This window comes from Octodon degus, unplaced genomic scaffold (assembly GCF_000260255.1).
Source record: "Octodon degus isolate 3935 unplaced genomic scaffold, OctDeg1.0 scaffold00093, whole genome shotgun sequence".
NCBI lineage: Eukaryota > Metazoa > Chordata > Mammalia > Rodentia > Octodontidae > Octodon > Octodon degus.
In genome coordinates, this window is record NW_004524669.1 from 612,262 (window position 1) to 628,629 (window position 16,368).

The 16,368-nt window shown below is 44.1% G+C and overlaps 1 protein-coding gene across 1 annotated transcript in view; it reads left to right on the top strand.

The window, feature by feature from the left end:
• Wwtr1 (WW domain containing transcription regulator 1) overlaps positions 1–16,368 on the top strand; it is a 138,364-nt gene that overhangs the window by 117,011 nt on the left and 4,985 nt on the right. The window contains exons 4-5 of the mRNA XM_004637777.2: positions 10,142–10,275; positions 13,072–13,184. Of these exons, the coding sequence (XP_004637834.1) occupies positions 10,142–10,275; positions 13,072–13,184 (247 nt within the window). The remainder of the gene's footprint in view (positions 1–10,141; positions 10,276–13,071; positions 13,185–16,368) is intronic.

Here is a 16,368-nt window from a genome sequence, read left to right on the forward strand (position 1 = left end):
TTTTTGCAGAACCGGGGATTGAACTCAGGCCGTTGTGCTTGTTAAGCAAGCACTTATTCTGCTAAGCCATCTCCCTAGCCCCTCTTCACAATTTTTACTTAGACCAGGGCAAGAGCAGACCGTGGACTAGCAGTAACAGTGGTTAGCTCCTTTTCAACATCATATAGGAATTGTCAGGGATGGGGAAAGTGGCAGGCCTGATGAGATGAGATTATTTTCTTTTGAGATGGGATCTCACTATGTACTTCAGGCTGCCCTTGAACCCACTGTGTAGCCCAGGCTGGCCTGGAACTCAGAGTGATCCTCTTGCCTTCTCCTCCCAAGTGCTGGGAATACAGTGAGTGCCACCAGGCTTGGTTTATGAGACTTGAGATTATCTGTAGTCTTCTGTTTGCTTATTCTCCCCATCCCATCATCCTTCACGCAGTGGCATCTTTTCTCGCTTTGGGGTATCCTCAGGCATACGTCCTGTCTTCTCAGGACAAGGCAGGGCAAGAGCCACTGCGGTCCCGGAGGATTTCCAAGAGAGAGGCTCCTGCATGGCCTACCTCTGTAGGATGAAGGGAGGATGGAAGCCACATGTTTTCATGCCTTCCATTTGTTTTCTTCTCATTCATTAGTTTGGCCAACATTTTCTATGTAGTTGAAAGTAGTAGAAAAATAGGTGGGACATGGCTATCCTCATAAGCTTTATATTTTAGCAGAAGAGGTGAAATAATTAAATCCAAGTTGGTAGCAATTAACACCATTCCCCTTTTCATGGGATGCCAGCGGCAGCCATGTTTGACTTTTGTGAGTGGAGCCGAGAGACCAGACACACCAGTGGTCTGCAAAAGTGACATAAGATGCTCCTATATTTTCCCGTGAGCCAACAGTTTGATAAAAGGCAGTAGAATTAAGATCAAAGTGCCAGTGAGGTTTGGTATGCTCACTGATTGGGAATTCCTTTGACTGTGATCCCTACAACTTAGCGCTGGGTGCTGTAACCACATCACTGGTCTATACTGCTTGCCTATGCTAATCTATGCATTACCTCAGGACGTGGCAGGCATCCAACGGGAGGAGACCTGTAGCACAGGCCTGCCGCTCTCTGCCTTATTAGTTCTTTTAGAACAAGAATGGTCTAAAATATTAGAGAAGAAAAAAATTTTTGAAGGCCGTTCTCTATTGTCAGCGATAAGAGTTAGATTTTTACTGGATTCTGCAAAGGCTGCGAGGGATCTTTAGGATCAGTCAAGAAATCCTAGAAAAGAAAGTTTTTGGAGACAAAGTCCTATCATGTAGTTCAGGCTGACTCTGAACTCACTATATATGCCAGGCTGGCCTTGAATCTGCTTTGCTCCTCTTGCCTCAGTCAGCCTCCAGAGTGCCGGGATCACAGCTATGAGCGCCCCCCCAGCACCAGAAAGCAACTGTTGTTTACTTTCTCTCATTTTGTTTGTTCAAATTGTTTTTTAAGTGGAATCCTTTTTAGTTTTTAAAATGTAATTTGAAGCCAGAGTAGCGTGCACACCTATAATCTCAGCAGCCTCAAGGCTGAGGCAGGAGGATTGCCTTGAGTTCGTGGCCAGCCTGGATTTACATAGTGAATTCAAGGCCACTATATGGTGAGACCCTATCTCAAGGTAAAACAAACAACACCAACCATAAATAACATATATACCTGTACATCTGGGTAATACAGAAGAAGGCTTTTTTGCTAGGTGAGAGAAGGCAGAGCCCCAAAGGCCATGTATATAATCCGACTTGTGTGGCATTTTGAAAAAGGCAAATCCGTGGGGACCCAGAACAGGTAAGAGCGCCCAGCCAGGGGTCGGGGTAGGACGGCACCCTGAGGCCTCTCTGGAGTTCAGGGAGAGGAGGCTCCATTCGCACCTGCCGTGGTGAGCATTTCACAGCTCTGTGGTCCTTAGTGGTCAGGCCCGTCCACCACAAAGTGGAAACTTTACTGCACGTGAGTAATAATGAACAAGATTGCACAAAACGGCCACGCACATTCATTGTACCAAAATGTAGAATGTATCCAAAAAGAAAACTATAATCTGTGCTCTTACATAGAGGGCGTGGCTGTAATGATGTTGGTGATTGCTTTCCACTCTTTTCAGATGTATCTGTGTGTCCTTTGTTTTGTGGAAAATTGATAATATATGCATGCTTTAATGGGGTTTCTTTACCTCTTCTTCCTTTTTTTGTTTGATTTTGTTTTTCTGAGATAGGATCTTACCATATAGTTCAGGCTGGCCTTGAACTCACTATGTAATCCGGGCTGACCTCAGACTCACAGTGGTCCTCCTGCCTCAGCCTCCCCAGAGTTCTTTTTTCTTAATCTGTGGGACAGTTATTCTGCATTAGTCATGCCATGACTTTGTCTGTATCCATCCTGTGTACCTGGAATCCTTTCTACAACAGGCTGGGCATACATTTTTAAATATCCTTAGCCACACGTGCTTGCAGTGACTATAAAGTATTGTGTGGTTGCTTCTTAAAATTCTCCAGAGTAGTTGCTTGGTATCCTAAATGGCATGATTGTACCTTTACAAGATGAAGGGGAAAATTTTTGTCACTGGTAAGAAGTTAAGAAACAGGCTTAACAGTTTTATTTACCCATTTGAAAGAACAATTCATTGGCATGAAAACCCATGCTTGGCTTTATCTGGAGAGAGTATTTCTTTATGTATTATTCATTTAAATATAAAGATGGGCAGAGATATGGCTTTGGCCTGGAAGATTTTAACCTAGAGGACTTCCTGTCAGCCTCCAGACGTGGCGAAGCCTCCTGCTCCCCTTGCCTCCTTTTCCAGGGATTGCATTGTTGAGAAACCCTTACTGTTTCCAAGCAAATTACACACTTCGTTTACCCCCATCCTTTCCTTAATCGGGGTAAAAACAAAAATGCTGACTAAGCCTGTACCGCGGTTGCCAGGGCAATAGGGCTGAGGAAGGAAGGAGGCCTTGGAATTCTTTTGGCAGGTCCTCTGGATTTCTGTTGGGCTCGACAGCCACTCCAGGCAGGCTGGCCAGCTGGCTGCCCCAGGCAGCCGTTCCAGGCCCTGGGCTCTAGGGAGGGCCCCACCCGGCTGCAGCAGCCCTGGCCTGGGGAAGGTTTAGGATCTGCTTTCTGTCAAGGGAAAGAATGGCTGTTTACAGAGGTTAAAAATTGTCACATCCAAGCAGATCAGGTGGTGAGGTGGCTGCTTCCTCAGTTTACAGGACTGTGCTTCGTGGCAATAGGTTTCTGAGTGGGCTGGGACTCGAAGGTCTTGTCTTCCTACACTGAGTAGTGGGGCTTATTTACAGGCTCAGCAAATGCACTTAGGCGCCAAGCGCATGTCAGTGAAGTTCTCACTTCAGCTTTTGTCGAACATTATCTTTGCCTACAAGTCTCAGGAAGAACCCACTTTTAATGAAAGACTCCCTTTGCTCAAATCAACCTGCTGGACGGGATAACAAGCTATGGTTTTTGTTAATTAAAATGAACAAGTAAATAACAAAAGAAAGTGGTCATTGTCAAAAGCATTGTAAGTTGAATGCAGCTTTCAAACGGAGACTTCCTTCACTAAGGAGAAACAACTTCTGATTTTCCTAAGATCATTGAAGTATGAGGAAGTATTCCATTTCCTTTTTTTTTTTTTTTTTGTTGGAAGTATTCCATTTCAAAATTCATTCAGCCCCCCCTTTTTTTAAGTGAAGAGAGAAAAATATCTAAATTATAATTTTTTCTTAGTGTGATTCAAAGAGACAACAGAAGCAGACTGTGGATTGTAAGGTTGCTGCATACATCCTGGATTCCAAAGAGCAGCAGATGGCTCTGGCTAGTAATTATGGACTCAACAAATGTTTTCCCAAAAGTATCAGAGTTTCAACCCTGTTCTTTTATAGCAATAGTCTGGCAGCTGAGCATGTATGGCGAGAGATTTCAAAAAGGGAGGCTCTAGGAAATGTGACAGTGAATTTCTAGAATCTCTTGGCACAGAGTTAAAAAGAGATTTACATCAGGAATGTCCCCACCTCCCCAAAGAAGGTAAATAATTCAACTTTCTGCCTCTGAAGTCCCTCGGGGTTTTAGCAGAGAACAACCATCCTTTGCACCAGACTATTTTAATGTTAAGATTTTAAAACATTGTCTTATTTTTTTTTTCCTTCTTTTCATTTGTCTCTACTTACTCCACCCTTTATAATTAAAACAATCTAGTATTCCGTTTAGGTTTAATCTCTGTCACACACACTTAGATCAGGCTGAGTACACTCAGGAGAGCTTGTCATTCATTTCTCTGTGAAGTGCACTCCAGTGGGGAGGAGCACCCTGAGGGGAGGACCCCTCCGCCTGGGACCCATGGGCTTGGGGGCTTTTGAGACTAGGTACTTTCTCACCTCTTCAGTTGATTTATCTCAAGGAAGGGGCCGGTCAGTGGATTAAAGCGCCTGCAAGCAGGCACAGGGGCTGCGATTCAATTCCGGGTCCTGTCCTGCCGGCCCTGCCCCTGGGGCGCTGAGACAGCAATTGAGGCTGGGCATGGTGGGCGCTCCTGTAATCCCAGCTCTTGGGAGGCTGTAAACAGGCGGATCACTATGAGTCCCGTCTAGTAGTGAGACAGTGAGACCCTGAACACCCTGTAGACCCTTCCCTAAAATAATAAATAAATAAATAAATAAATAAAATAAATATCCCAAGGAAGAGCCATAGGGCAGTAGGAGTTGGAGGCAAGGAGGCCTGAGGTTTGCTTCCAGGGACATACATCTTCAACTCCCGAAGAGCATTTGCTCCTCCCACCCTCCATCCTACAGCTATTGTATACACCTCCCTGTCCCCCCCCTTTTTTTTCTCCCCTTTTTTTAAGACAAGGATCTTGCCTTGTCATTCACACTGGCCTTGAATTCGCTATGTACCTTGTAGGTTGGCCTCAACTCACAGCAGTCCTCTAGCCTCTGCCTCCTAAGTGCCACTAGGAGAGGGTTTTTGTTTTTGTTTTAACTCAACATTTTTTTTTTTTTCCCTATGAGGTCAAATGCATGACCAGAAAGAGATCCTCCAGCCCTTATTTTGTGATAGTCTTTCCAATCTAAGCTAAGACATAGAGAAGAAAATAAAACAAATGGGGGAGGGAAAGGACTGGGGCAGGACTACTTTAAAGTCTGAATTTACATCTCAGCTTGATGGCATCAAAGAGGATGTCCGTTTGCTTGTTTGTTCGCTGTTTCCCACTTTAGGAAGAAAAAGAGTTCAACACTGTTAAACGTCAGGCTACTTCATCAGTCTCCTTTCAGTGGTCTGAGGTAGAACAGTTAGCATTTCCATTTTATAGCTGGGAAAACAGACCCAGAGAAATGGAGGAACTTGCCCAAGCCTCGCAGCCAGTAGGTGAAAGGGCCCCAACCTGAGGCCCTCCCACCTCATGCCCCAGCTCTCTCTTCTTTGCCACACCATCACTGGTGGTTCCCAGAATGGACTCAGAAGCTAGACAGCCTGGATTTAGATCCTCCTCTGTGCATTCTGACCCACGGGATCTTGGGAAAAGTTGTATTCCTGCTGTGCCTTCCTGACCTCTTCTGTCAAATGAAGACAGTTGGGCTTTCATGAGAATGAAGTGAAATGGCATGTCAGTGTGCTGGGGACAGAGCCCCACACAGTATGAAGCAGTGTCCCTGCTTCCCAGACCACTGATACCACCAGCAGCTCGTTCCTGAAATAATTTATAAGTATGCTTCTTATCTCTGTAGTAGTCCAACAGGATAGGTCTTATGGACCATCTATTTATTTATTTAATATTTTTGAGGAACAAACTGTAAAGTTTAAGAATTTAGTCCAAAAAAATAAATAGACCCTGTAGGCCCTGTACTAAGTGTATTTTTTAAAAAATTATTTATTATTATTATTATTATTTGGCAGAACTGGGGATTGAACTCAGACCCTTGCACTTGCCAGGGAAGCGCTTATTCTACTGAGCCATCTCCCCAGCCCCAAGAAAAAGAATTTAGTTCAGTGTCACAACTATATCATAAGTGAACTAACATTCAAACTCCAATCTTTCTGATTCCAAAGACAGTTTTTCCTCTTCACTGGGGTCCCTTTCTGTGCTCAGCCTAGGACATGTCTAATAGCATTAAGCCTTGAACTACTGCTTGTGAAATGCAGTGGCCAGTGTCTCAGAGAACTGAGAACCAGCCATTTCCCCTGACAGCTGGCTGCTAACTGGCAAGTTCTTCATCCCGTCTGCCTCAGCTCTAGAATGGAAAGGTTCTTCCTTCTCTCAAAAGACAGTCCATTAATAGTTTGAGGGCCATGGTGTCTTCCTGGAGTCATTAGTAGTTAAGGAGTGCTATATCAGCTCCTCTCAGTACTGAAGATTCTTTTCTGGTCACATTTGGTAAAGTGTTGACCAAAAGCTGCCTATAGTCTGCCACATGAGGTTCTGACGAGGCAAGGAGGTTGGTGGGACACCTAGAGAAGCAATGGTGGCCGCTTCTTCACACAAGAAGGAGTTTGGAACATGGTGGTACCAGGAACACAAAGTCCCCAAGGCTTGGGCCTCAGCCCTCATTCTTCAATGGCCAGTCTTATAGAATGTCCCATGAAAGCAGGATATTGTCTCATGAGGTGTTGCTGTATAAGACAGTAACTGGCACTCACTAGTCTCAGTAGTTTGTATTTTGTGTTGTGTTATTATTGTTTTAATAAGTTTTTGAGATAGGATCTTGCTGCTGCATGTAGTTCAGGCTGGACTCAGACTTACTATGTAGCACAAACTGGCTTCAAACTCATATGGATTGTCCTGCCTCACCTTCCCAAGTGCTAAAATCATAGGTGTGTATCCCCTTTCCCAGCTCAAAGCTAATTTTATGTTACACAAAAGGTTTCTAAGTTTGTTTTTGAAAATTGTTTTCTTAGCCTTATGAGAAATGTTATGCTTTGGTTTAATCTCACCAGGGTGAAAGTGGACCAGAAAGTCATGTCTTACCTCTCAGTGGATCAGTTTCATGTGGTCATGTGACTTTCAAGTTGCTTAATCAGTTAATTAATTTTTTTTTGTGATGCTGGGAATCAAACCCAGAGTCTCACATATCCAATGCTAATACTCTACTGTTGAGCTACACCGCAATCCTAAAAGTGTTTATTTCTATTTTTGAGATTGGAACATAACATGCAAGCTAAAAATAATCATTAATTAAGCATTTAGTAAGTGAGCTTCGAAGGCAGACACCGTTGTAGCATCTGTAATGTCACAGCAGCCCCACGGGGTGGGCAACTTTGAAGTAACAGAGGTGAGGCCCTTTTTGAGACTTCTCTGAGGAAGTTATTTTTCGAGAGCTGGGAGGGGAGGGAAGAGATGAGCTTTGGAAAGACCTGAGGGGTCCAAGCAGTGAGAGGTGTGGTATGGATGGCCCCTGTGGGAGGGACAGTGGAGACCCAGGAGACTGGAGTGGGTGGTGACTTCAGCAGGGACCTGCCCCAGTTTCTGTTGAAGAGGGCAGGAAGCAGGGGCCACATGGTTGCCTCCAGCTGCTGTGTGCAATGACTTTGTGACCCAAGAGTGGTCATGGAATAGTCTTAGAGGAAGTGTACTGTACATAACAACTTTCTGAGAGTGGCTGATTAATTCTTCAAAGTTGTTACTGTTATTCAGGCAGTTCTGACTTGTCTTAGTCGTTGAAGGCAGAAAAGAAGCCTGTCAGCCCCTCTCAATGGAAAGTAGTGTTTCCTCCTCTGGTGATGCGGCTGTCAGGTCTGCATGGTAATTAGGAATGGCACTGGTAATGAAGAATGAACTTCAGTGTTCTTGAATTTAGATCAGAGGAAGCCCGCCTGGTGGTACATACCTGTAGTCCCTGCCCTCAGGTGGCTGGGGCAGGAAGATTGCTACAAGTTTGAAGGCAGCCTGGACTACATAGTGAGTTCAAGATCAGCCAGGACTCCATAGTGAGACCGTATCTCAAAAATATCAAACAAAAACCAATCAAAAGGGGCCGGGGAGATGGCTCAGTAGGATAAGCGCTTGACTGGCAAACGCAAGGATCTGAGTTCAATCCCTGGTTCGGGGGGGGGGGGGATTAAAATTAGATGAAATGGGAGATGTAACACTTTCCCTAGTGTACTGCACATACTTTACATTTTCATATTAAAATGATATATTTTATATGCAGTTCTCAAATTTTGTAATAATTTAAATATGATTTGCATGTCATTACAGGTAAAGGGATAATTATTATTAATTCCATAAAGTTCCAGAAATGATTTTTTACTGTATTTAAGTTCAGACCTCTTAGAAATTATGTGTTCAATCTGTACTCTTCAAATATATATGATAAAACTTTGTGAAACTTGAAGCAATGCAGCCGTCTTAATCAGCTTTTGTGTTTAAAGGGGTTTCTATGTAGAAGTAAGTCACACATTTATTCAGAATGCTTGATAAATAAAGGATTCTTGCCCCCTCAATTTACAAAGAACTAAATATTAAACCAGGCCCAATGGCACCGAGCTGTAATCCCAGGGCTCTGGAAGGCAGAGTAGGGGGATGGCAGGTTTGAGCCCCGCCTGGCTGAGACCCTCCTCAGTGCACAGTGGGCTGGGAATGGTGCTCCCCGGCTTCAGTCTCCGGTACCAAAAGAACTTGACTCATGTCGCTGACCACGTTTTCACGCAGAGACTTCTTAAGATGTGGTTGGGGCTGTACACTCCACGTTCTTCATTCCAGTCTTCGTCTGTGTTCTTCTCCAGGAGGCTTTCAGAAAGGCTTTGTTGGATAATAAAGTTTCTAAGACATGCTATCTGCCATGTAAAAACAACTCTCAGAAAATAATTGAACTCTTCTAGATTTGTTCAGAAGCTATTTCTAGGAGTTGGATAATGGACTAAACTTGTGTTTTAAAGATATCTCCATTTTAAAATTTTCTTTTTATGGATTACTGAATGAAATTGGTTAAATGGTCTGAGTCCTTACAATCTAGATGAACAGAAGTGAAGCAGAGGCCCTTCCTAGCTAGAGTATTTTACTTTCATATGAGTTAACAGTGCAGTTTCCCATCAGTCAGGTCCCTCGCTGTTTATGGGTCAGGTTTCCATAACTCTTAGTAACAGCATGGTGAGTGAGCTCTAGTAACTAGAAGTTTTCATAGCTGATGACTTCACTAGGGCTTGTCCAGACAGCAGTTACCCTCAAAAGTGGCTTGTTAGGCCTGGAAGAGATCTGAGAGACACTGTAACTTAGCTGGCCCGTCCGTTCTGTTTGCCATTGTGGCCATGGTTCTGCAGCCTGAGGGAAGTCGAGACCAAAGACTGCGGCTTGGAAAGTAGAAAACTGATAGGTCTAGGTCTGGAAAAGGGCCCAGCCTTGGTGCTCGGTGCAAGTATCAACACGCACAAGTGTTATTCTCTGGAAACAGCAGCAAATTTAAAAGGCCTCTGATGCCCCATCATGTTTTTCAAAATGGGCGAGGCTCCTAGGCTGACACCCAGAGAAAGTAATTATAGTCAATAAATTTATAACCTTTTGAATTGACCCTCTTTGGCAAAGACCTGCTGTGCTAGCTTTAAAAATAATGCTTGCAGTGTGTTTTTTGCTAATAAAGTCCATATGCTATCATTTAGTCAGCAGTATATCAAGTAGAAAACTGGATTAACTTCTTTTAAGAAAACTTTTTAATGATTTCACTGTGCTGGTTATTATCAGAAACCTCCAGAAGTAGATCAGTGTAGACCCTCAGCTCCGTAACCCACTGCTTCTCTGGCTTGGAGCTGACAGGGACCAGAATGTACCTGCTAGTCTAGTTCCAGTTGCTCCACGTAAGTTAGGTTAGGTCTGAGGATCTGCCCCAGAGATGGGCTTGTCTCTGAGAATGTGGCTGAGGCCCTTTTGTGATCTGAGTGCTTAAACAGTTGCCTGGGTGCACTGACGGTCTTGAAGTAAGTACCCCGAGGCAGGTGTCAGCTGAGCTTCCCATTAGCTTGCGCATGAAGGAAAGTGACCTATTGCTAAGACTTTCTTCAAAAGGAGAATGCTAATAATTTCCTGATGTTTTCGACTTACTGGAAATGAGTATAAAGTGTCAGGTATGCGGGGAGCAGTGTGCGGTTTCTGGTGACATATACTCTGCCCCCATCCTGTGACGGTGACTCACCCTTCCCATTCCTCTGTCTTCCTCCTAGGAAGCCGCCCTCTGCAGGCAGCTCCCGATGGAAGCCGAGACAATGGCCACTGTTCAGGCTGCTGTCAACCCGCCCGCCATGACCACAGACATGAGATCCATCACCAATAATAGCTCAGATCCTTTCCTCAATGGGTAAGTTGATGTTTGGTGCCGTTTATTATTGTGGTCTTCCCTGATGTGGTCTAGGCTAGAGGGGTTCTTTCTTTACATTGGGAAAAGGTGAAAAGTTGGAAGGTTGAGGACGTGAGTAGAGGGAAGAAGTAGGGGGAACTGTCATGGAAAAGGAGAGCAGAGGAAGTCATTTACTTTTATAAAATCCTCAGATTCAAAAATTAGTGATAGGACATGCAGTAAAGCCGAGTCAATAAATTTGAATATGGGATGAACTTCTAGTTTAAGCAGGATGGCATTGTCTAGTAATTATACTTGGAAGAATCTGTGGTTTTATTTAATCTGTAACAGGATAAAAGCATGCCCATTGCAAATTGAGAACAAAATAATTCAGAGATGATGTTTGCAGTGAAATGTGAATGACATCTGTCGTTTAGGTGGTAGTATACTATGGTGCCAACTTCTGAGTTTAGGTAATTGTGCTGTGATTCTGTAAGATATTAATTACCTGGAGGGTGCTGGATGCAGGGCACACACCCCCTTCTGCATAGGAAGTCTAAATTATTTCACAATTTAAAAATTAATGAGGGCTAGCAAGATACTTCAGCAGTTAAACACCTGCTTAGGCAGGCACAGGGACCGGACTTTATTCCCCTATACCACATTCCATGCCGGCCCCACACCTGGGTGTGCTGGGCTGGCCATGCGATCAGGTGTGGCAGAGCACACCTGTAATCCCAGCGCTGGGAGGATCACTAGGAATCTGAGCTGGGTAGTGAGACCCTGTACCAAATAAATAGATTTAAAAAAAAATAAGTTCAAAAACTGAGAATAAAGAGATATTTCTGAAAAGACAGAACACAACAGCAGAAGGAAAAACTAATTTAACCACAAGTATCTGCACAAATAGAAGCAGTCAACCCTAAATATAGCCTTTTCAGTCCCTGCAACATGAAACAATCCCTTTCCTGTGTTTTTCTACCCTTGAAGAGACTTCTGAAAAACCAAGTACAATTAAAGGTAGAGCAATGAAAATAAATAGCAACCAAAATAATGATAAAATAGGTTTTTCAGGTGCTGACTTTATTTCTTCATTTATTTTTTTGTCTTTTTGAGCCAGGGTTGCTCACTGTGCAGTGTAGGCTGGTCTTGAACTCACTTTGTAGCCCAGGCTGGCCTCAAGACTATAGCAATCCTGGTTCAGCCTCCTGAGTGCTGGGATTATAGGTGTGCACCACCATGCCTGGCAGTTGATGTTTTTGTGTAGGAGTCATTTCCAGGTCCTTGTCTCAGTCCAAAAAGCCAATATTTGTAATCCCAAAGTTACGTTACTGGAATCCCATCAAGTTAATTCCAATCTACCACTCCCAGTGCAACCCACGGCGAAAGTAAAGACACTAAAACATATTTATAATTAATGGGGAGTCAAGGGGCCCTAAGTCCAGCCACAAAGATGACTTTCCAGAACCAAGAGGCTGACCCAGGGCCTCACCCAGTTTTATTCAGTGGAGGAATGGCTTGAGGAGAAATGACTGAGAATTGTGGGAAGTAGGTAACTACTATGAGCTGAGCTAGGTGGATGGCCTACATTTACCTCTGCCATATGCAGAGAGGATATGCAGAGAAAGTAATCTGCTTTATGCTATTGAGATAGTATCTAATGTTGAGGGGTCTGGTGCTTCAGCTTTGATGTAGTCTTTCAAGCCCCAGGAAGTCATAGCCTCTATCTTGAGGCTCGATCCCAGCTTGGCTCTTTGTCCTGTCTCAACCCAGTTCACATTAAAGAGCAGCAGGTGTAGGTTACCAGGGAAACACGCATGCCACCTTCAAAGACTATCACCAGCACCTCAGCTAGACCAATAGACATTGCTTAAGGCCAACTGAAGGATAAACAGAAGTCCTAGTCAGCTCTGTACTGAACAATATGAGGAAATAGGGTCAGGCTCAGTCGAAATGGAGACAGTCCCTCTTCTTTCAAGGAGAGCTGCTCAGGTGGTCCTCACATTTTTGTACTGAGGATTGAACTCTGGACCTTACACTTGCCAGGCAGGTGCTTATGCCACTGAGCTATTTCTCTCCAGCCCTGTCAGTTGACTTTAAAGTACAGGAAAATATGAAAAATAATGTAGGAATTGTTCATGTACCTATTCCCCAGATTTGCTGTATTTCTATCTGGTCTTACTTTTTTTTTTTTTTTTTGAGACAGGGTCTCACTATGTAGTGTAGGCTGGTCTTGAACTTGCTTGTGTAGCCCAGGCTGACCTCAAACTCATGATGATCCGCCTGCCTCAGCCTTCTGAGTGCTGGGATTACAGGCATGCACCACCATAGCCAGCACTTTCTTAATAAATAAAATATTACAGTTAATATGAAACCCATTCCACCACCGCCACTAAAAGCCGAGTTTCTGTTTCTTCCTCACTCCTCATGGTAGCCACTGTGCAGCAACTGATGTGTGCCTCATGTACTTGTATTTCTTACTGCCATTAGAGTTGGTACCTGTACATAGTATTCAACTTAGTTTTGCTTTTATTTTTTAATTTCGTATAAATAGCATCACGCTCAAATGTGCCCATGGAAATGCAGAGGAAATCAGTGACGATGTACTATGAACAGTCAGTGTTGTTTACCTATAATTTATCGATTTCATTGATATTAGCACGTAGTTTTCAAAGTTGAAGGGGGTTGCAGACTTCTCCCCTTTGCTCCCTGGGATCGGAGCAGGGTGGACTCGGCTGGTCCAAGTTGCTGTGGCCGTTCTCACTGCGGCCTGTACTCGGTGGCCTCTCCCAGCTTTCTCCATCTTCTGCTCTTCAGGGGGCCCTACCACTCGCGGGAGCAGAGCACAGACAGCGGCCTGGGCTTGGGCTGCTACAGCGTCCCCACGACTCCTGAGGACTTCCTTGGCAATGTGGATGAGATGGATACAGGTAGGAGCACAGCCTGTGAGTGCGCGTATGTGCTTTTAGTTTTAAATTGTCCTTTAGGTCATCTCCATTCTAAAATCCAACCAGACACCCTGGGTCTCAGCAACACAAAATGACAACTAAAAAGCCACCCGGTCCACAGGCACTGGAAATAAACCCTTGCCCCCTTTCCAGAGTTAATACAGAAGTAGTTTTGTATATACAAGGGCATAGGATTTTAACTTCTTTTTTTTTTTTTTTTTTTAATTTATTTGGTATAGGGTCTTGGTATACAGTTTGAACTCACAGTGAACCTCTTGCTGTTTTAACTTTTTTTTTTTTTTTTTTTAATTTATTTGGTATAGGGTCTTGGTATACAGTTTGAACTCACAGTGAACCTCTTGCTGTTTTAACCTCCCCAGCGCCGGGATTACCAGTGTGTGTTACCACACCCAGTTTCAGTGGTCCGCTCAGCATGGGGCCAGGGCACATTGTGTGGTACTGGGCATCGAACCTGGGGCATTGCGCTTGCCAGGCAGGCACTTAGACAGCTGAGCTGTTCATCCTTCCTTCACTTGACCTCTTCCTTGCAGTTGTAGTGGAGGAGTCTGTCTGCTCTGCGCATCTTTGCAGCGGGCTCTTTGGGCTGCTGTTTTAGCTGCAGTATGTGGGCCTCTTTTCTCCAGGGAAAAAGGTACTGTTTATAACTTATCCAGCAGGCAGGCGTTTTCATGTCTTTCGATGCACTTGGGAAGCAATGGGCAGTGAACATTTAGAAAGTTGAACCAGTCAGGGGTTGCTAGGAGATCAGCTGCAGGGTCCTGCACGGCAGCGATGTCCCCCTCCGCACTTCTGAAGAAGGGCCAGGACTGCTCCTGTTCTCCTGAGCTTCCTGCAGGCCAAGGCTCAGCAGACTTCCTGTCTGTCCTGCTTTTTTGTCTTCAAGGAGTGAGGCGCCCAGTTACAAAGTCTGGATTTACCTAGCTTCACTTAGCTTAATTAGGGAAGAAGCAGAGCACAGCAGGGCTCCCTGTTGCTCTGAGAAGGCCCCTGAGGTGTGCAAAGTGGACTGCCTAAGTGGTGGGGTTCTGGGTTGGCCTGGTTAAGTGAGGACGACTCATTGAGTTTAGGGTTTAGGGTTAACCTCTGTGAAGACTTTTCAGGAAGCAGGCACAAACCCTTCCAAGGAGAGGAACGGAATTATCCACCAGTACCCAAGGAGGTGTGGGAGCGAGGCAGAACTCAAGTGCAGCCAGAAAAGAGGAGTTAGGCTGCTGAGCCCTGTGAAGACAGCCGCCGCGCACGCCCTCTGCAGTCCGCACGCAGGAATAGCAGCGGGGTTTTGTGCAAGGGTGAGGTGCAGGGGCAGCCAGCACATTCTGCAGCAGTCATAAGCCTGCAAGAATTGCTGGTGGTTTTGTCTTGTTTTGTTTGTGTCTCATCTATTTATCTGTGCATTTATTCGTTTGTTTTGTTTGGGTCTCTCACTTATGTGAGAGAGGCATTGACCTCGCTGTCTAGCCAGACTGTCCTTGGTTTTGCAGCAGTCCCCCTGTCTCAGCCTCCCAAGAGCTGGGATTGTGAGCATGTGCCACCATGCCAGCTGTCATCTACTTTTTTAAGTGGCTGAAACTACAAAGAAGGGCCAGCAAGATAGCTCAGTGGACTAAAGGCCTGCTTTGGCAAGCACAGGGACCAGGGTTCTATCGCCAGCACCCCCCGCGGGGTGCACTGAGCTGGTGAATGAGTCCGGGCATGGTGGTGCACGCCTGTAATCTCAGTGCTGGGGAGGCTGAAAACAGGAGGATCACTAGAGTCCAAGCTGCTCAGTGAGACCCCGCACCAAACACACACACACACACACACACACACACACACACACACACCCCAAAAACTGCAAAGACCTAAAAGATTACTATAGGATTATGGAGTTACTACAAAGAGATATTTAAAGATTTTTAAACCGTGAGGGATCTTAAGTTATACCCATACCTTCTGTGTTTGGGGAGAAAGGGTAAGAGACATTCTTCAGATAGCAATTTTGTTTAGCTAAAATAGGTATTTTTCAGTAGTAAAAGTTAAAATGATAATTTCAAGTAGAGATGAAAGAAAAAGTCCAGGCCTTTGGAGGTTGTTTTGTTTTGTTTTGTTTTGTTTTTTTAGACAATTAAATTTTATTTTAGATATTTGGTACAGGGTCTCACTACAAAGATCAGATTCTTAGTGCTCCTCCTGTTTTCAGCCTCCCAAGCGCTGGGATTACAGGCAGGCACCTCCACGCCCAGTCTCAATCACTGTCTCAGCGCACTCTGGGGGCAGGGCTGGCACAGCACACGGAGATCAAACCTAGCTGCTGCAGTCTGCCTAAGCAGGACAATAAAATTTTAAAACCTCTTTTTTATCTGTTGCAGTACAATGAGTATAGGACAGTTATTTTAGATTTTCTTTCCTATTTTACTTTTTTCCATGATCTGTAACACTGCATTGAGGCTATGGAATTGAATTTGATTTCATTTTTCAAATTCCTGTACTTTGAAAATCCTGTAAAATGTTGCCGAAGAGTCATCAATATATTGTGACTTTCAGGAAAACCATTATTTTTTGCCATTCCAGAATGAAGTCTCTTTTCCTCAGTGCTTGAATAAAATGAATTTTCTGCAATTCTTCTGAAAACAGTGAAACTTATGGGCATGGTTCTCAGGAGGGCAAATACATGTGTAAGACCCAAAAATTAATACAAAAACATTTTAAGTGTTGCTTTTGTGACAGCTAGCTTCAGTTGTCAGTGCATCTCAGTCTTTGAGAAAGGTTTTATTCCTTCAGAGAATTGTATATTTTGGGCTGTTTGCCTTAACTTGTTCCAATTAAGTAATTCATAGTAGTTGGGTTCTTGGGTTTTGTTTCACTTAGCACAATCAAAAAATATCTATTTGTGTATAATTTTATATGTATGGCACCTACGGCCTTGTGTGTGGGGCAGGTTCTGTGTAGCCTTTTATTTCAGCTTATAAAGATGATCCCAGTACCTAGACAGATAACTGAGAACCAGAAAAAGCAGGCGCATCTAAGGTTACACAGTTGAAAAGATCAATCTTATGATACAATATCTTTCTGCATTTCTTCATCACCAGTACATGAAAAGAATACATATTCTTTATGTCATTTTTCCCGACTCTTTTTCTTTATTTTTTCGGAACCGGGGATTGAA